The sequence below is a fragment of the Eulemur rufifrons genome, chromosome 7 (genome assembly GCF_041146395.1).
Source record: "Eulemur rufifrons isolate Redbay chromosome 7, OSU_ERuf_1, whole genome shotgun sequence".
Lineage (NCBI taxonomy): Eukaryota > Metazoa > Chordata > Mammalia > Primates > Lemuridae > Eulemur > Eulemur rufifrons.
Genome location: NC_090989.1, coordinates 39,727,108 through 39,749,367, shown reverse-complemented (window position 1 = coordinate 39,749,367; position 22,260 = coordinate 39,727,108). Strand labels below are relative to the sequence as shown.

At 33.9% G+C, this 22,260-nt stretch overlaps 1 protein-coding gene across 2 annotated transcripts in view; it reads right to left on the bottom strand.

The window, feature by feature from the left end:
* Positions 1 to 22,260, bottom strand: part of EPHA3 (EPH receptor A3) — a 326,476-nt gene that overhangs the window by 221,959 nt on the left and 82,257 nt on the right. For both annotated transcript variants that reach the window (XM_069472465.1, XM_069472466.1), the window contains exon 3: positions 9,441 to 10,101. In XM_069472465.1, the coding sequence (XP_069328566.1) occupies positions 9,441 to 10,101 (661 nt within the window). The remainder of the gene's footprint in view (positions 1 to 9,440; positions 10,102 to 22,260) is intronic.

Sequence of the window (22,260 nt, the reverse complement as noted above, 5' to 3'; positions counted from 1 at the left end):
GGTATGGGGTTTATGGGTTTCATGATCTCAATGACTCACCCTGGGGATCCCTGGGTCCTCTCTCACAGAATAATTCTGTGATTAAATGTCAACATTGTGATTGTCTTTCTAAAGGACGATCAACAGATCCATGTTGCAAAGGATTCCAGGAATAGTGGTAGGAATATAAACAAAATTTATAACATATATATATATTTACTATCATGGATGCTATTCCTACAAGAAGCATCCATATGTGATTATAGAGTTATCTGCCAACAGGATGTTTTGTCCACATCCTGGAAGATGAGAAGCTACAACAGAAGAGCATACATGCAGCCTTTCTAAGTCATTTCATTCTTTCCAAATGGCTCTTACTTTAAGTGCCTTCTCATCAAATATTATCAGAACTTATACTTCTCTCTACAATTGCTCTCTATTAAAGTTTAGTGCCAGCTGTCAGAGCTGTAACGTAAACCCTTATTAGCTCTTATAAGTTTGACTCTGGAACTAATAAGGGATTGTCAAAACTCTAAACACAGACGTAAGTTGGAGGTAGAAATCATAGGAAAAAAAGGGTGGAAAGTGTTCAATGAGTATCTACAGACAAAGCAATCTTTGTGAAACTATTACCAATGTAGTTCACAGAATCTAAGTACCTCAAGAGGGAGAAAAAGATCTAGTTCTCAGTTTATTTTGCATAGAGTTTGATTCCCTTTACTCTGGGAGGAGTAGACTACAAAAAATAAAATGAAACAAATAAATTGGAAAAATTAACAAAATATTAATAAGCTCTCTTTAGAGTCATTACATTTATTCTGAAAAAAGTTTACGTTATATTCTTCAAATTTTAAAATCCACAAGATTTGATAATATCAGAATAATTTAAAAAAGCATACATTTGAATTGAAGATAAATGCCTTTTATAAAATCCATAGATTGTGTAATATATAAGCTTTAACACAAATTGTTTAAAAGAATGGCATGTAGCAAATCAGAGCCAGGGAAGGCCATCCATATAAAGTAGTTGAAGTTAAAGAAATGGAATTTCAAGATTTTCTGCAGGGTCCGCCCAGGGTTGATGATAAATTGCTATGGCAGATCTACTAGCTATCTGACAAGATGATATTCACTAAGATGCTAGAAGAACTATAATTTTTATATATTCAAGATAACAAACATTTTATCTCTCACAGGGAGAGAAGTTTAGATGTATTCTTTTCTTGAAAAATTCTAATCGCTTTATAGATAAGCTTACATTTAATGGATATTTTGTAAGTGGTCTGCAAAGCAATGTTCTGATCTCCCTCTGGAAATGAAACTGAAAATGAAATGATGGAAACAGCTTTTTTTTTTAAGCAAAATCAGAGCTACTTTCCTCTCTACTACTGAAATTATTTTTTCATGTCTTAGATTCCCACAGTGAATACTGTCCTGGGAAGTTTAATTCATATATCACCATAGCCTCTCAAACAAATATTCAATGGACAAATTATTTAAGTTTTCCAAAGACTATACATTTGGGATATAGGTGGTACCTAAATTACTATTCACACATTTGAAACACTAGATTAGACAAGGCATCTGAAAGCCCAGAGAACTTAGGATAATAATAAAAACTTTAAAAAAAGAACTTGGTACCCTAAAAGCAGATACCATTTGATAACAGATGCCCGTGAATTAAGTTAGAACTTTAGAAAGATACATTAATAATGACCTATAAAATCATCTCCCAGGTTGGTATAAAGATGAACAATACCTGTTTAAAGAGAAAATGCCTTATTATTTTTCCCTCTGAACAACAACATCGATGAGATCCTATAACTAAAACTAACCCATGCAAGGTAAAAGAATCCATATTTCACTAAAACATGGTAAGTCTTATTTAACTGTGATCCTGTATAAGAATGTTATTAACATTTATAGGACTGCTTGTGATTTTTAAGGTCTTTTATAGTGGTTCACTGCTGATCATTTAACTGGTTCTTATTCATTATGAGGTATTTAAATGGTTAGATATGAATTTATTCTACTCCCAGATTTAACCACAAACATATCTTTCCTAAATATGTTTGCAATTAAATTGTCTCTGACTGCTCACAATAATCTGATTTGTAGTATATACAGAACAAAGAATTCACATTTCTTTCTATTATCTTAAACATGCAAATCCATGGTTTAAATTTATACTGTTTATTTTTATACAGATTCAAAATGAACTACAATACTTAAAGAAGTCACAAATTTAGCCCATTGCGTTGCCTCTCTTTTTGTATTTAAAAAGGAATTTTTACTTTAATTTCTACTTAGTACATTGACATAATTTGTTCAAAGATTTCCAGTAATATCATATAGTGATTTATGTAAGCACATTTGGCATAGACTTCCAACAACTTATACTGTTTATCCACTGCCTTTATATTATTTGAGTGATTCTCAAGTATACACACACACAAAAAAAAACCCCTAAAATAAAGCGAATAGATATAGTTATTTCTACACAGAGTCAAGTAAAATGGTTCAATGGATAGTTTTCCTTATTTGCTAACTTATTTTTAACTCAGATGATTTCTTCAAGGCAGAGACATTATTTATTGTCATATCCTCTTCAACTGTCTAACCTACTCATTTATATTATAGAATGAATGTTAAGATGCAAACACGGTGTGAAAAATAGCTCAGCTTAACGTTTTTGCAATGTAGCTTTTTTATTTTGCTATTGTAGTTGTTTGCTTGTTTTTTAAACTATACTTTCTTAAATCAGTTAAAAACCTAAAAGTCCTTCTGGGTATACAATAATAAAAAGGTATGTCTCTAAATTCAAGATCACATTTAAAAATTCAATGGAAAAGACCCATGATATAAAGGATAAGGGACTAAGTCAAATACCAGATGGGAAAAATTCAAAGTGATTACTGCTTAGAAAGAGAAAAAGAAAAGCTAAAAGTGAGATAATAGAGAAAATATCACCCATGGTTTAACAGACTAGAAGTTTAGTGGAACTAAAAATGAAGTCTCTTCAGAAAAGAATAATTCTGTTTGAAAGAAGGTAAGCAATCAAGGAAGACATAATAAATACATAAATATACAAATTCACTAAAGTCATTTTTTTTTTCTTTTCAAGATATCTCTAAATTCTAAGGTGGTAGAGACTGTTGAATGAGTGAGTTTGTTGTATCTAAATGTAACACAGACTGAAACAAGAAAGCAAGGAAAGTTACGCATTTCAGGGATGCTGAGGACTGACACTAAGAATTATGTTCAAATATCTTATATCCAGTGGTAGATACTGTGCAATGGGCTTGGCAATACATACACTGGCCATTCTGAAAGTCATCCCTTTTGCGGATGAGGAAACCAAGGCTCAAAGTGTTTAGGAACAAAATTAATGAGCACACCCTGGGACTTCTAAGCCCAAGCCTTCAAACACTTGTTAGTGACAAGAGCCTTTTGCCAAATAGAGCAGTTAAATGCAAACTGAAATTTGAAGGCAAGCTTTGGGAAGTTTTCAGCATCATGTTACTATTACCATAACTTACATAAATTGGTGAGAAGACATAGAATCTTATATAAATCAAAGGGTTTATAGCTATTATAAAGCTGTCAATAATGTATGTGTGCAATTTGTTATTTGAAAGTTATTTACATTATTACTTATCAGTGGCATATTTTTTACTAAAATAAATTCATTGGTTTGCAAAATCATGGTGTGCAACTGCTAAAGGCAAAGTGGAAATGAAGAGCTGTCACTGTAAATTCACAAAAAACAAATTTTTTATAACTCAAGGTAAGAGCTGACAACTATAGTGCAGTCATTAAAGGGTGAATCAATGCTTTAAGTACTAGATGAGTAAATTTAAGAGACAGAAATTATAAAGCTTATTTCAGCATCTCCAAAAATATTTACATCTTTGCTTTATTGTAGGTACACATCTAGTGCAATTGATTTCTGTAGGGCAGAAAAATAATATTCATCATACATTCATTAAAAACAGAAATACATTCTCTTAGATACTATTACATTATCTATTCATCACTCTAGAATTCAGATGAGTATATCCTTATCTGGTTGCAATTGTATGTAATCTAATAGTCAAATGTGCTCATTTTGAATTAGTTACCATTATATCTTTATTTGCAAGGCATTCTGAAAGGCCTAGCGAAATCAAAGATAAATAATATAAAGTAAGTTCTCTCCAGGGCTTATATTCCAAGAATGGTGCCATAGAAATCTCCTAATAATTGTTCATTCAGTAAGTATGTAATTGAGAACCTACTCAATTAAACTCTGCTAGTTTCTAAGCACGATGTTTCTAAAAAAGATATTAATGATGTATCCCCTCAAGGAACTTCCAATCTGAAAACAACTGGAAGAAAATGCTTCTGAATTTATTCAAACATATGAACAACCTGCAGTTTCAGAGGGTGCCTTGTGATTGTGCATATAGACTCAGTAGGTGCCAAGAACATTCTACTGAGGTTTTCAATTTTCTCTAGCTCCTCTGTCAGGGCAAGCAGAATCTTTAAATCATCCTGTTATTGAAACTTTGACAGCTGCTTTAAGAATTTCTGAATTGACAGAGAAATGAGTGGAGAGAAAGAGCTGGTATCCTAAGTAAAGTAAAACAAACATAATTTCAGATAGTCATCAAACAGTCTAGGTGTCCTCATACATCACATCAAGCACACTTTTCTATCAAGCTGTTAACGTAAAAGAACAAGAAACAAAGTTAGCATTCCACAATGAATGTGCGGAGATAAAGCACAGAGTAACAGATTCTTCAGTGACATTAATAAGGTATTTGGTACACTAAGTCTAAACAAAGTTTGTATGAGAAGGAATATTTATAGTAACCCTCAGCTATCTGCCTTAAATGTAATTAATTGACTATATAAAAAGCCATTAGCATTTTCATCTCTTCTCTCCAAACTAAACCAAAACAGATAACATAATTCATTAGCCAGGATTTAAAAAATAAAAATAAGATCATGATATTCCCTTGGTATGAATGCACAATGTCCCCACACCTCCAATCTTAAAAAAAGAAAAGCAGTGAAAGAGTTATGCTGGGATATAAGAAATACGAATGATGTCTCAAGTGAAATAATCAAGTAAAATCTTGATTGCAAATGATTGAAAGCAAATGGCAGATGATTTAGGTTTAATAAGTCACTTTATAATTTTAGTTTTTCTTTTTTTTTTTTTTTTTGAGACAGAGTCTCACTTTGTTGCCCAGGCTAGAGTGAGTGCCGTGGCGTCAGCCTAGCTCACAGCAACCTCAAACTCCTGGGCTCAAGGGATCCTCCTGTCTCAGCCTCCCGAGTAGTTGGGACTACAGGCATGCACCACCATGCCCGGCTAATTTTTTCTATATATATTTTTAGCTGTCCATATAATTTCTTTCTATTTTTAGTAGAGATGGGGTCTCGCTCTTGCTCAGGCTGGTCTCGAACTCCTGAGCTCAAATGATCCGCCCACCTCGGCCTCCCAGAGTGCTAGGATTACAGGCGTGAGCCACCACGCCCGGCCAAATTTTAGTTTTCCAATGTCACTCTTTTAAAAGGAAGTTTATTGGCATCGTATAAAAACAACTCAACATGACATTTTACCACACTGTGCATGTCCAGCAAGTTTGCCTGGATCCCAGGAATATGGCCTAAAGAAGGATTACGCTACACACATGGTCAATTAAAGGAGATACCATGCATTACCCCTCTTCCATTAAATGTGAGAGATAACTTATTCAAACAATAATCATATTTTGAAATGACATAGAGACACTTCTAGTAAATAACATCTGATGCATGATTTTTTACCTTCCTTACCAATCTTTACATTATTCCTTATCAGTTTATGCTTGTCTAGTTTTTTTATGTGCATTTCTATTTAACCAAGTTTATTGTAATAAGTACACTTTACTCTCCTAGAGCTGACTTTTTCTGTGTTTCCAGTTTGCTTGGCATGCAACCAAATTTGAATGATCAACTTTAATTACCAATATTTCTTTCCATCCTCCCTTATTTTCCCCTCTAAACAGTCATTGAAAGAAAGGTACACCATTTCTTACTCTTAGCTTTCCTGTATTCTAATTTTCCTTAGCAAAAAAAAAAAAAAAAAAAAAAAAAAAAAAGGAGGGAAGGAAAGAAAATAAAAGAAAAAATCAGCAACATATTTTATCTTATGGCAGAAAATTTTATTTTCCCATCACTCATCTCCTCCTATACCAACAGCTCAACACTTCCTTCCCCATAAACATTAATAACATATTTTCCAGTTTAAACCAGTGTTAACTTAGGTCTGTTTAATAAACCAGTTAAAACCTATGTTCCTTTAGAGGCAGAGACCAAAACCTTTTTAAAACTCTCTCTCTCTCTTTCTGTCTCTCTCTCTCTCTCTCTCTCTCTCTGTCTCACACACACACACACAAACGCATACACATTTTTGAACTATGAACCAAACCAATTTAGCAGTAAAGTGTTCATTATTCCCTTTCTAGTGTTCAATATAGAATTTGGCACCTCTCAACCAACTCAAGAAATGTTGAATATTTAAATAAATGGTCAAGATATACTTCCCACTACTTTTTCTTATTTCAGGAAAACAGAACTGTTGTGAAGTAAACATTATATACAAGAGAAGTATAATTCCATGGTATATGGAAGTATAATTCTGGTGTTATACAAAGATAATTTTGATTTTATTTACAGTTCTGGCAATTATGGATATGTTTTTTTAATACAACCATTTTTCTTAATATGTTTTTCCTATCAAATGGATATTGTCACATTTTCATCATTCACCTCACTGAACTTTAACTGTCATAATTATCTGTCTGAAGTAGAATAATTAATTTGGAATATTTCATTACTGAAGTCAGAAAATGAACTACTAATGAAATTTAGATCCTTTTTAAGGCATCCCTGTGGCACAAACTCAGAAGACAGCACTCTAATGGGACTCCTACACATTTCGAGATAATGTTTCAACAAACAAATCATGAACCTCACCTTCTGGAATGTGTAACCTGCATAAGGTAGTTAACTCTTTCTGCCTACCCTAAATGTTCCTAAGCACAATGATAATGAGTACAAAACTCTCAACATAAAGCCTCCCTTTTATTAATTAACATTTCCCATTATTAATTATGAAATATTCACAGTTAATCTCTCTTTACCCTACACTGCTAAGGCACATTGTATCCCTGGTAGAAGATTTATTGGTTTGTCTTGCATGAAAATTATTCATCTATGTATCTGTCTTTCATACTAGATTGTGAGCTCCCAGATGGTAGATACAATGACTTATTCATCTATATTTCCCCTGTGTCTGACACATTATTACCGTGTACTAATAGATGGTCAGAAACACTTATTGAATTAAATTTGCATATCTAAGATGCTTGATGATCTGCACATCCAACTTTTTTTAAATACCACCCAGGCTAAGTTTAGTCTTCCGAAAATATGATTTTTCAGCTAGTTATTCTTCTTTCTTAAAAATCTAGAAACAGAAAAATGTGGGAAATAAACTGATATAGATAAGGTTTATATTAATAGATTCTTGGCTACTTTGTACCAACTCTCTGTGGCTCTACTCCTTCAAAATACAGTCCTCCAACTGTAGTAGAATTTATGTTGTGGGGTTCCTAGTCTCTGTCACCATTAGCCTGAATGATAGGGAAGCAGCACTGGATGACATTAAGACTACAGTCTTTGGAGCCAGACTTCCTGGTTTCAGATGTCAGCTCCAATGTTAAAGGTCCAGAATACATCATTTTCAATATCAACAATTCCATTGTTAACTTGCTGAGGGACCTAAAGCAAGACATTGAACCTGTCAAAGCTTTGTTTTCCTCATTTTTAAAATGAAGATAGTAATAGTAAGTACTTAATAGGTTATTTTGAGGAATAAATGAGACAGCCCATGGACATTATTTAGCAAATCAACATGATGTATGACATTTAGTAAGTGCCTATTTAATGAAAGTTTAAAAAAAGTTAATTCTTACTACAGTGTTTAGAATGAAGTAGGTGCTCATTCAATATTTGTTCAGTGGATAACTTTTTAAATTTCTTCTGATCTAGGCCTTCATGATATTATTTAAAATAAATCTCACCAATAACATGAAACACAAATAAATATTATAGTGATAAAATACAATTCAAAGTGGGATATAAAGACTACTGAGACTTTTCTTCACTCATGTATATAAACAAGTAGTGGCTAGTATGTTGTTTTAATTTTAGAACTTACAAAAGTATTTTAGAAACAGTATTGAGGTTGTCTTTCCAAGCATCCACATAACATGGGGGTGTAGGAGGCTAGAGTGGATCATTTAAAAATGTTCTTCTATGTGTCTATAGTCAAAACCAAAATGCTATGTTCTGTTTGGATTTTTTAAAAGGATAATTTAAACACAATATATATTTATTTCTTCCACATGGACTTAAGAACAGTGACTTACTGTATGTCCATGAGTGGAATACCAAACTCAGTTAATATTTTTGACAGAGTATAACAGCAAACAAACGTATCAAAATGGACAAGATACCAAGAACCAGGTACTTAAGTTCTCCCATGTATGTGTACATTTAAAATTCAAATACTAATTTTAGTGTGTTCTTAAGTGTAAAACCTTGCCTAATGCTAAATAAGAAATTTTGGGATTAAGTGAGATTATGGTTTTATATCGTATAGCTGATAAACTTAATTTTATATGAAAGAATGATCTTGTAATTGATTCTACTTCAAGTACACAGATAATTTTAATAAAATTAACTTGATAACAGCATTCAAGTTCTCAGATACTATATTAATATCAAATATATATTTGAACCTGAAGAGGAACACAGATAATCTGAGCAGTAACAAGGGCTAAATCACTGAGCAAAATACACTTTAAAAAATTAAGCACCAGCTCTTGATTTTTAAATAAAATAATCTTCCTCAAAGCACTAGTCCTTTTTAAGTAAACACTTATTTGATACCCAGATGTCAGTGAAGAAAAAATCATATTTTATAGCAACAAAGTCAATATTCCTATGAGATAGATGAGCATACATAGTCATCTCAGTATCCAATTTTGTTGGAATTAGATTAGCTGAGTGTTAAAGGTGCCTCTCACCTCTACCTATAAGAGACTATTTTCATTTCAGTTGGTCTAGAGTTAGACTACTGTAGTCATTAAATATCAGGAAAAACTTTAAAACAGTGTGTTTAACACCACCACATTTCTAGTGGTACAGGCCAGTGCTACACAATCAAACACATTAGTATTGCTATAATAAAGTATGAATTATCACATCAAGTGGGATAAATCAAGTCCAGAAATAGACTCTGGTCAGTTTGAGGCATGTTTTGCTGCCAACTGAGTTCAGGCTGAGTTCATTTCTTTCAATTACACTATGATAAACTCACAGGTGAGAAATACCACTGTAAGGAAAATAGAGAAGACTCTTACCTTGGCACATGAAACCTCTTTCTTCATAGCCAGCATTGCAGGAGCACTTGCCAATGGGTACAAGCCATTCACCTTCTGTACTGCAGTACATCCTTGGAGGATCTTCCTCCTTAGAATTGTTGACACAAGAACCTCTAACCTCCACCAAGGACTGGGAGTCCATGGGTACTGTGTCTGGAAACATAGCCAGATTCTTCACTGTAAATGGGCACTTTTTAAAGTACACTCTGACAGACACCAAGGCAACACAAGCACCAACGTCCTGAAAAGCCAAATAAAATCCCTTTTTGTTGACAGGACCTACTTCTCTAATCTCAGTGTTGAGTTTAAGAATACGGTCTCCGAGATCCATTTGAGTGAAACTTTCATCAGCTGCAATGGTGTCAATCTTTGTAAACTGATGCTCTCGGAATTTGACCCCGTGATCATCATCAGACTCCATGTAGTACAGGTTGAATGTCTCCTTGCAAGTTCCCAAAACCAATGGAATGCTATTACAATCTCGTAGAGTGAACTTGAGCTCCACATAAATCTTTTGAGCTGAGTTTCTGGGGACCCAGTTTGTCCTCAGCCAATTATTTTGACTGTGATCCATGACATTGCACACCTGGTAAGTCCTGATGGGTGTGTAATGTTCATCAACACCACTGATCTCTTCCCACTGTAGAATTCAAGAAAGAGAAAGAGAGAGGCAGAATTAGCGATAATAATGAACATAAGATGAGGGTGTCAAAGGCATCACAAGAACTATGGAATAAATAAACAGAAACTTTAATGTTATTCATTTAAAAAAATGATGCAGAGCAATTCCATACCAATCTTGTTTGTAGTTTTTATTAGCTGCAAGGTTCTTTGAGTTCACTGACACAAAGTAGTTTGTAATTTTGATAAAATATATTGATGACATTGCAATTGTTTGATGGATATTCAGTAAAAAGTCACTTAGCAATTGATTGAGCTTAAACAAACATTCTAGGATCAAAACCTCAAAGTGGTTGTGTCCAATGACAACATAACATGATTTTGTTGTATATTTGTGGTTCTGTATGATTGCTTATTTTAAAAAAGAATAAAAATATTACCACCTAAAATTCATCTTTATTAATCTTTCCCAATTTAAGCCAGGTTTTTGGTACAATTGATATATGGCAAAATAAAGTGAATCTAAATGATGTCATTACCATGTATCTTTATGCATGACATATTTTAATGTGCCATCATTTCGATGGATTTATGTTGAGGAACGATGAAAGAAAATTTGAAGTAAACATATAAATATACCTCATTCCCATCCCCCAAAAATAAAAGCGTAAGTTATGCATAACAAAGAGAAGACCATAAACATTCAATTCTTAATGCCTTTTACCCACGTTGGACTTTTACACAAGCAAGAAATATACAGATATTTGGGGGGTTTTGTTCCTATGGTTGTTATAGTAGTTAAGTTTATCTTAATGCAACTTTTCTCAGTGTAAAAAGACTTTAAAAGTTTCAAGACTTTTTAAAACAGTGAAGCATGGCTTTCTGTGATCCTGAGAAGAGATTTTTGAGAAGCTTTTAACCTAGCATCTTTATTTGCATGTGTTACTTATGACCCTAAAACTATTATATTAAGTGTTTCTGTACTTTCTTCTCACCATGCCCAATTTTGCCTACAGCTTTCAGGAAAACACATCTTTTGCCACGGCATTCTTGAATTTAAAGTCATTTAAGGCTCCCTATTACTATGAAAAGTCTTTCAAACTCTTTAGTTTGAAATTTACATTTTTCTAAAAACTGGTCCTGAACTACATGTTAACTGTTCTAAAAGTTTAAATCGAGATTAGTTAATTAAAATTTTCACTTATGCACATACTACTTCTTGTCAATGTGAACTCTTCAACTATTTTCAAAAGACCAATGGATCTTTCATTCTTTATTCCTTTCTTATAGTATAACCTACTGGACTGTGCTCTTTTCTCCTCTGTGCCTTATATAACCCTACCACTCTTAAAAGTTCTGTATTATATAATTGTTATTAAATGCCCTATTCATCTGTAAATTTAATTCATGAAGTATGCAAGGTTTAGTTTTGTTTCATATACATTTGCTAAATTTTAGACCTCCATAGTATTTAACACAAAATTTCACCTTTTGGGATAGGCACAAAAATTATTTTTCATATACAATAGAACAATAAAAAGTTTTTATTACAGAATATATTTAAATGTTGCAGATAAATAAACAAAACAATGTGAAGCCCATTATAAATGTGTCTCTAAATTTTTCTCCAATAAAGAGATTACTTATTTCCATTAGGAATAGCAGGTTTTCAACAATTTTAACTAAATCAATAGTATTTCAAGTACAATATTTTTTCTATTTATATTTATTAGAGACACATAGAAATTCTAATCCACAACATCTAATAACAAAATGAAATAAAATATTGATTTATAAATTGATGGTAACTACAAAGAAATACAGCATTTACTTGGTCTTTAAGCCTCATTAGGGAAAAATAAATTATTTATATTGGGGTATTTAAATTACCAAAACAATTTGCGGACCCCACCCATCTGAAAAACACAGTTTTAAAACTTTTAATTCTTCCTAGTTCATGTGCCAACTTACAAAACAAAACAAATAAAAATCATTATTCATTTAATAAACTTGATCATTCAGCATCTAGAATACAAGATAGATACTCATTTTCTGGAGGCAAAATTGGCCAGATTTTATCATCACACCCAAAGTCCAACAAGGGAACAAAGTGGGACTATTTTAGAAAATGCTGGAAGTCATATACAAGATTTTTTTGTATCTTAATATAGGAAAAATATTCATAGTGTATTTTTAATAATCACCAATATACCATTTTCAAACATTCAGTGTATTTATGTATTATACAGGGAGCTTTTAAAAAGTGAACTGTACATGAGAGTCTCAGTTCTAAGGATTTTATACTGAGTTGCCTATAATAATAGTCACATTCAAAGCAAAATTAGTGTATAAATTTAATATAAGAAAAAAAGTAAAGAGTAAAAGAATCTGTTTACTCTGAAAATTTCTGGTATTAATGTCAGTGTTATATGGAATCCACAATTATCATTACATTGGTTCTACAATGGCACTGTAAAGTACTGAGCTGGCAAAAACTCCAGAGAATAAATGTTTTCTGGGACCATCTTACAGAAAGCTAGATCATGACAATATTATTTGAAAATAAACCAATTGCCTTTACGTTTTATAAACCAAGATTTCCTTATAAGAATGGATGAGATTGTTACTTTGATGAATCATTTGCAAATTTCTTCTGCAATGAACAGCATTTTAGTAGACATCAAACAGAACATATTATGTAGAGATTTTTATAATTTGACATAAAATATGATTTCAATTATGAAGATCTCAGTGTAGTTTAACATTTGGCAAGCTATCACAAGTCCTTGAATACAGAGGTATAAATTGCAAAAAGATAATGCAAACAGCACCAGAATTCTTTGCACATAAAAGGTTACAGAGAGCAATTATCACTTCATCAATTTGTAATGAAGTCCAAATTGCTTGTAAGTAATGGTGGCTTGTCATCTCAAACCAGTGCAAAAATAGCAAGTCTCTAACTCTAGCATTTGCTGAGAACTAAAGACAGTAGAAACAAAATCCTTAAATGATTATTTTCTCACTAGCAGCAGCAATAAGACAAATCATTAATTAAAGCTACTGCAATAGTACTTATGCTTTATAAATTTAAGGAATGCCCAAGTTTATCCATTTTTTCCAGTCTGAGAAACAATGTGTAATGCATAAATTATTCAGGATTCTATACTGCATAGTAATTGTTTCAGGGCAGAATTGGAAAAAGGAAATGGAAGACATGCAGAATTGGTGACATACAGAGTTTGGTGGTGAAAATCATTCATTTTTCTAATACTTAAAAAAAAATCTCTGTGGTGGTGTCCAGCAGTAATGTTGTCTTCAGCAAAGGGGGATGCAGACTCAGGAAAAGCTCAAAATACTTTCTAAAGCTCCAATTCTCCGAAATCAACGATTCTGATATCTACCCTGGTTTCCAGATTTCTACTCCATGTATTAGACCATACATGCCAGGGCTGGATTCTTTGATTTTCATCTCTTTCCAGATTATTGAAATTATAAGAAAACTATGCATCCCAACTTCCTCTTCCTGGAGAGGCCATTCTGTTTTTTTTTTTTTTTTTTTGAGACAGAGTCTCACTTTGTTGCCCAGGCTAGAGTGAGTGCCGTGGCATCAGCTTAGCTCACAGCAACCTCAGACTCCTCGGCTTAAGTGATCCTACTGCCTCAGCCTCCCTAGTAGCTGGGACTACAGGCATGCGCCACTATGCCCGGCTAATTTTTCTATATATATTTTTAGTTGTCCGTATAATTTCTTTCTATTTTTAGTAGAGACGGGGTCTCGCTCTTGCTCAGGCTGGTTTTGAACTCCTGACCTTGAGCGATCCACCCGCCTCGGCCTCCCAGAGTGCTAGGATTACAGGCGTGAGCCACCACGCCCGGCCAAGGAGAGGCCATTCTGAAATTCATTCCCAGTAGCTTAATCACAGTGAAGCTCTCCATCATTAAAGGTAGTGTAGGATACTCAGGAGACTCTTAGTTTGTATTTTCTGGATAGTACAGGTCCTTGTCACTGAGTCAAATATGTATTTTGGAGGTAAACACATTTTCAATAATTAATTGGCATTTAACCTAGTAACTATCATTCTGGTATGCTCTAATTATAGTAATTAAGGATTTATACTTATTGTTGATATTAATTACTCTTGCAGAAAACATGTTTAGCTAGTTGCTAATGTGAAGTATGGGGGAAGGTACATTTTCTTTAAGAGAGGGAGAAGCTGCAAAATATTAAGTATACAGGGTAATATGATTCAGATGTTAATATTAGGAATGTGAGAAAAATTAACATCAGGATTTACCTCTTAAGACTTAAAATTAGTTTCTTAGAAATTTGTAGAAGACAATAAAAAGAAAATGACTTCACCAATATTAGGTTTGCATTATTACTTTTGCATGTCCATGGTTAATAAGAAATACACAGTTTTGCATTTTACAAAATTATACTGATGATTGATCTCAGACCAAATAATTTTAAGTGATATTAAATTGATTCACATTATTTCTTTCTCCACTCATGTTTCTTATTCTCATGCCTTTTCCCTTATAAACACTCATAGTTATTTAAAAATTCAGTCTTCATCCCACTAGTGTTTGAGCATCTACCAAACACTGTGCATTTTAAGCATACATGCGCAATCTCTTACAACCAAGCTGTCACTGTCAAGTGTCAAGCACAGATTTATCCACAAAAATCATTATATTTCTATTTACTCGAAATACTTTTTCTTAGAGTGTTCTGGTCTCAAAAGTGCACACACACAAAATATATATGTATAAATATATATTGTATATATTTATACATGTATATATATTTATAAATATATATTATATATTTATACATATATAAAAACAGTATGATACAAAAAGATTGAGTAATATAAAATATTTGAGACAAATGGTGAGTAGAATTTTGTGTGTGCATGTGTGTGCGTGTGTGTGTGTGTGTGTGTGTGTGTTTGTAATCAGAGAATTAAATTAGTGGCCAATGGATTGGGGAAAGAGAAGATAGAGATATGATGTTGAAATGTCCACATCAACAACAAGATGTGGGCCAGAGTCTAATGACAGAAATGGCCAGAAGGGGCATGTCTTGGAAGGCATAGATAGTTATCCTAATAATGATAACTACTATTATTCTGCACCTACCTTTAAATTCTAAGTATTCAGCAGAAATTTGAGTATGGTATAAGAACTGCCTTATTGAATATAGGGAAGCCAACATCCCAGTTTGGGTAAAGTACACTGAAAAGACCTGGAAAACCAGGAAAAAGGTGAAAGAACCAGAGATTATTAATGAAGAAAACCAACAAAGGATTTTGGAGAGCGAGAGGAAGAGTTAGGAAGAAAATGATATACAATCCCTGCTTAGGATTCTTAAGTAGGTGGGGCAGGCCTTGGTACTTTGTGCAGTTTTAACAAGATGCAGGCTATTAAAGGCATAACATCTCCTGGAAGCTGGATTGTGTGAGGATCCTTGGGTCCCCTCTGTCTACTTTACCCAGCACCTCACTGTTGGGCTCACAGATACCTGCATTTTTTTTTTCATTTCTCTTTTCTTTTTTTTTTTTAATTTCAGCTTATTATAAAAGTACAAAAGTTCCAGTTATGTATATTGCCCATCCCCCCCATCCCCCCGAGTCAGAGCTTCAAGCACGTTCATTCCCCAGACAGTACGCATTGCACTCATTATGTAGGTATATACTCATCCCCTCCCCCCACCCCCCACATCTGTCCGACCCCCAATTGGTGTTATTCCCAAATGTGCACTTACTTAGGTGATGATCAGGGAAACCAATTTGCTGGTGAGTACATGTGGTGCTTATTTTTCCATTCTTGGGATACTTCACCTAGTAGAATGGGTTCTAACTCTCTCCAGGAGAACAAAAGAGATTCTAAATCACCGTTATTTCTTATAGCTGAGTAATACTCCATGGTATACATATAACACATTTTACTAATCCACTCATGAATTAATGGGCATTTGGGTTGTTTCCACATCTATGCAATTGTGAATTGTGCTGCTATAAACATTTGGGTGCAGATGTCTTTGTAATAGAATGTCTTTTGTTCTTTTGGGTAGATGCCCAATAATGGGATTACTTCTACTTTCTTAAAACCCCTATAGTGAGACAAGAGCTACAGCAGTCTCAGCTTCACCCTTCTAGGGGCTTTAATTTTAGTTATTCTCCCAGCTTGGATTAAGGTTCACTATACTGGGATCCCATGACTCTTTGCAGCTTTGAACCAATGTCCCATATCTCTTACTATAGTCTGTCTAATTTCCCTAAATCAATGTTTTTCAATTCTGGCTAAACATTAGCCAGGGAGCTTTTTAAAAATACTGCTTTGTGGGTTCCTTCCCAGATTAACTATTTTGTTTTTAAGTTGACTAGGCAATTGGTTATTGGTTGGTTATACTCAATCCTTGGCGACCTGGGTTTTTAACTTCTGAGCTCTATCTGACTTGACAGGATGCTCTGATGTCTGATTCCATAACTTTTAGGTCTCCTTAGAAACTGTGTCCAAAGTTCCTGCACCTGTCTCTGTAGCACGGTCTTTTGTTCAGCCTTCATCCCATCTGGCTTTTGTTCCAGATTTGCCATGGCCCAGACATGCCTTACAAAGATGCTCACCTGAATAACCTCATCTTCTACCTCCTACAAGGAATTGTAAGATATTATTATAGAAACCAAGAAAATCTCACCATTATGTTCTTCTATTTCACATCTGGTGGTAAATGCAAAATGTGTGCTTTAAAAAACATGTAAACAATGTGGGGGATTACTTTCAGTACCGTATTTCTTCTCGTATGAATGATAGACAGTAGCTTGCTCTAGTTTGATAGTTCTCCAAAGGGATTTTCTGTGGTGAATTGTGATTTTTTTAAATGTCTTTATATTAGCAGCTTTATTCAACTCTATATGCATGCATTAAGTGTTTCTATGTGCAAAACTTAGATTAGAAACTGTGAATAGTAAAAAAGGTCAGTGAGATGCTATTTTTATTATCCAGAAATTGATGGTGGAGGGGGTGGCATGACTGTCATACAAAGCAGATGGGATGTGTATTCTCCCTCAGGTATTGCAAGGAGCTGTTGAGAATCAAGAACAGATTATCACTGGAAGGAAGGTCCTGGAAAAGCATTAAGGAAGAAGAAATGAAAAGATGGGATGACTGGAACTTCTACAGATGAAATGTGGGGACATACAGAGGTGGAGAAAATGTGTGAGCAAACTTAGTGTGATGTGTGAGGACAGAACGTGTTCAAGTGTGAGCAGGTACAGTCAGTTCTCATTGAACATCCTCCAGAGTTTCTTGGAAACTGTGACTTTACGCTAAATGACATGTAATGACACCAATTTTACCATAGGCTAATTCATATGAACAAGAGTTAAGTTCCCAGGCACATTTCTAGTCACAAAAAACATCACCTAACTTCTAAATAAGGACCCAAAACACTTCTAATATTTAACATGGAAATAAATGGGAACTATACATACATTTAAGGAAGATTAATAAAAAGTCAGATAACTACTCAATTTTTGGTGCATCAGTGAGTGACAGCTGTTGTGGCGGTGATACATTAAATCAAGGAATAAATGTTTACAAAGAAAAAATTATAAAGAGCACCTCCACCCACCATGCAGCTAAAAACTGAACAATAGCAAATATGGTGGGTTCGCTGAATGGTTTTGCATCACATCGTTTATTGCCATATATTTGTATGATCATAGTTTACTTGGTGTGATGAATTTTTATTTGACAATAATTTGTATTCATTCATGCATGCATTCATTCATTCATTCATTTTTAAACCCACTTATTTCGGTTGAGGGTATCAGGTGACCAGAGCCTATCTCATCAGCTCAAGGCACAAGGCAAGAACTGACCCTAGCCAAGATGCCATGCCACCACAGGGTGCGCTCATACACCACGCTCACTCACACTGGGACAATTCACACACCGCAATTCACCTAACAGGCACATCTTTGGGATGTGGGAGGAAACTGGAAAATGTGAAGAAAACCCTCACAGACATGGGCAGAACATGCACACTCCACAAAGACAGTGGCCCCAACAGGGAATCAACTTTTTTCTCATCAATGTTATAACAAAATGATGTTGAACAAGACAGTGTTATCTGAGGACCTGCTCTACTTAGACCAGAAAGGCCTGGAATAATTTGGGCAATATGACTTGTCTCTACTTCATTTGCTACAATTAGAAACTACTGAAGAGAGGCATGGTGAGATCTGGACAGGGAGTCAGTAGTCCAGAGAAAAGAAAAGAGGAGAGCTTCAGAAAGACTACTGCAAAGATCCATACAAGAGTTCTAAAGAAGTCCTCTGTTGAATGAATATACACTGCATTTTCTTACGAATGCATGCAATGTATATTCACATGTGAAGAGTAACACAGCTTATTATCTTAGAATTTTTTGACTACTAAAACATATTTCAGAAAGATTTCTCTCTGTACTGAAAGATGAAACATCAACAGTAGAAAATTTCAAGACTTGTATATATAAATAGATTTCTTTAATTTTTTCTCTGTGAGATAGTGTCCTGATTCTTTATAAATCTCCTTCCAAGAACATTCAATTTATGTTTATTGATTAACTACTATGTTTCCAGCTCTATATCAATAATGCAGTAATGAAGAAGGTAGGATGCCTATTCTTAAGAAGCATATTGTCTACCAGTTATAGCCCATTATTCTTTCATATTGACATATTCATCTCTATATTCATTATTCTTTCTGCCTGACATGGTCTCCGGTTTGGATCATCTTCCCCTCCCAAGCATCTAGCACTGTGCCTAAAACCAAGTAAGAACCCTATAGAGATTTACTAAAATTAAATGGCATGTGATGAGCCAAATGTCAAAGATATATAATTAACCAAGTGCAGAAGTGTGCTTCTGGTTACATAAAGCACTGGATTTAAGAAATCAGTATTTCATATAGTTATGTGTCAGAGAGTGATCCTAACTGAGTAAATATAAGACCTATGCAAGGTTTATAGAAAAAAGAGGAGGGAAATAAATTTCTAGAAATTATATGTTACTAAATTTATGATAAAGGTCTTTGGAATAGATAGTGAAAAAATTTTGGAAGGTGAAGAGAAAGAATCTGAAGGTCTGGGATATAGTGGGAGGCAAGTGGAAAAAACTTTCAAAAATGTTAAAACATGCTTAAAGACTTACCAAAAAAAAAAAAAAAAAAAGGAATTTCTAGCTAGAGGCATTGGGCATTGACTTTACAACGATATGATATACTAAAATATAAAATATGTCATGGGGAGACCATATCCAAATTTGTCATTGTCAAAAGTTTCCAATTAAATCTGCTATTTGAATTTATTTTTCCTGTTAGGGGAAGAATGTCAATATCAAGAGAATGATAAGAAATGTGTAATTTGCATTATAGAGGTTTGATATTTTAATTATGAAATATTTCTATTTGTAATGTAATGGAGACTTATAATTGCAAAGATGTTCTTTTTAAAACTATAACCATGAATTATGCCATTATCTGAAAATAATGTCAGCAAAGGGGAAATCAATATGGTTAAAAAATCATCTAATAAACCATTTATCTATTCTACAAAAGTAGATTAAAAAAACCTGTTGACAGTCATCAGCTATTTTCTCACTCTGTCTTCCGTTCATTTATGGCCAAATGGTTTTACTTTTTATAGAATGTATTTTCCCTTAAATATCAGGGAGTGGGACAATGAGACTACCATGTTTCCAATTCTTGGAAATATGTTCAAGGTGAAATTGCCCAATAAAAAGGTAATTTTAGAATTCAGCATAACTGCTTGAAAATAATGGGGGAAAATTCCACGCACATTGGCTTAACTTGTCTAGACTGAAAACTGTGCAAAGACGGACATTTACAGAATTATTACAAATGGCCAACTACTTAGAAATTAATGCATAACAGTGACAGCAGCACATTTCATATCAGTTGTGAGATTCATGTAATTTCCTGCTATGATAATGGGTCACAGCCACAGTAATTCATAGCAATTTACAATATACCTGTGGAGCACTCAGAGTGACAGAAATGAAATTAACTGATGTCACTATGGAACATATGCTAAGTTTTACTGATCTTGAGATAGCTAAGTTTATTTTTTTACAAAATAAGTGTAATACTTTAGAGCATTACTTTGAAATGTGAGCTGCTTTATAGCACCAATTTCTGCTGTTCTTCCCACAAGGATACCAACCAGGCTTCACAGGAATATTTTTGATTCTTTATCCATTGAGTATCTCAGGGAGCCCAGATTTAAGATTCTAAACTCCAGTGATTGACAGACCCTGTGTTTGAAACCTCGCCCGGCTACTTAATAACCAGGAGATTTAATAGACTATGATTTAATTTACATATCTGTAAAATGGAAAAATAATAGTGAACACTTTTTAGAGATGTGAAGAAAAGTAGATTGTCCATTTAAAATGATTGAAATTGTGTGTAGCACCTGGGACGCAGTAAACAATTGTTAATTACTATTATTCTGGTTAGGCTAAATTGACCAAAAATGTCACTGGAATACAGTGGAATTTTTTTTTTCTTATAAAATGATACGAATGTATTTTCAATTTAAACTTTCCCTATTTCCTATTCTTTTTTATTTGTCTAAAGTTTCTGTACATTATTTAAGGCCACTATAATTTCTGACAAGTGTAAATTTGTTTTATTGTTTTGAAATTCAATAAATATAATTAATGACAAAAGTTAATTGTCTATCTGGCTGCTTCACCTCTTTATTATAAATGAGTCAGCTGTCTTTTATCTATGACACATGTGCCCTTCTAAAGTGAAATAAAACTTTTGCTTGATAATATTCCACACTGAACCAGGTTTTACTTGACTTCACTTCTTTTCACTGTTCTCTGTCTAAAAAAATAAAAATATATTATCTATCTGCACAAAATGTCCACAGACATATTAAATAGTTTAATACAAATAAAAATAGATATTATTTTTATGTTTTTACTCTATACTGGACAATGTGTTAAGCCTTGGGTATCTCATGCTTAAAATGGAGATGACAATAGTACCTTTCTAATAGGATTATTTAGTTGTTAACAGATAATATTGATAATTTATAAGTGCTTACAAAGCTGTTATCTGTTAACTAAGTGAAACAAATGTTTATTAAGCCGTTACATTCTACAAAACAGTTTTTTGGTACCATCATTATGATAAAGATGTAGAAATCATGACTTCCTGCCCTAAAAAAGCTTATAAGAATCGAAATATATGTGTGTGAATCTATCATTAGAGAGTCATACGTCTATTCAATTGAAATTCATTATGGGCCAGGCATCGTGCAAGGGGGATCTCCCACACTGTGGGGGAAAAAAAATAAAACCACTGCTGTTTTCGTAGAGCTTATGCTCTATCTGTGACAAAATAACATGTAAGAAACACACAGGCATGAGCGCGTGATAAGTGATGTGGTGACAATCAGTATAAAGATGAACAAAGATAAAAACAGGCTAAGAAGATAGCAGATGACAGTTGAGTTGTTGGAAATAAAATTTTACCTAGGGTAACCGGGGATACGTTCTCATTTTTTTCAGAAACTTGAATGAAATGAGAAACTAGGCCAAGAGAATGTCTGTGGATACAGCATCCTGGCGTGAGGGAACAGAGAGCCCGTGAGCTGTGAGACAGGAGGTGCTGTTTTAATCAAGGCAAGGCAAGAAGGTCACTGTGGCTGAAACTGAATGAGCCAGGCATAAAGTGGTGAAACATTAGATCAGAGACGTAGGTGAGTACAAGCTTTTTTAGGTCTGTGTAGGCCACATGAGGGACTTTGAATTTTATTCTTAGACGAATGGTAAAGGGTTTGGGCAGAGGAGTGACATGATCTGAATCATGTCACAGAAAGGTCACCTCCTGCTATGTGGAAAAGAAACTGCAAGGAGTGAAGGTCTAAGAAGTGAGATCACTAGGAGGTTATTGTAATAGTTAGGTGACAGAGGACAGAGCTGGGATAGGATTGTATTTGTAGAAGTATGAAGAACAGATCAGATTCTGGGAATATCTTGGTAGTAGAGCCAAAGGACTTGATAGATTGGATGAGGGACATTAGAGAAAAGTGGAAAATGTGATTTCCACCATCAAAAGTTGCCACCCCTAATGCAAGAACCAGAGACAGAGAATA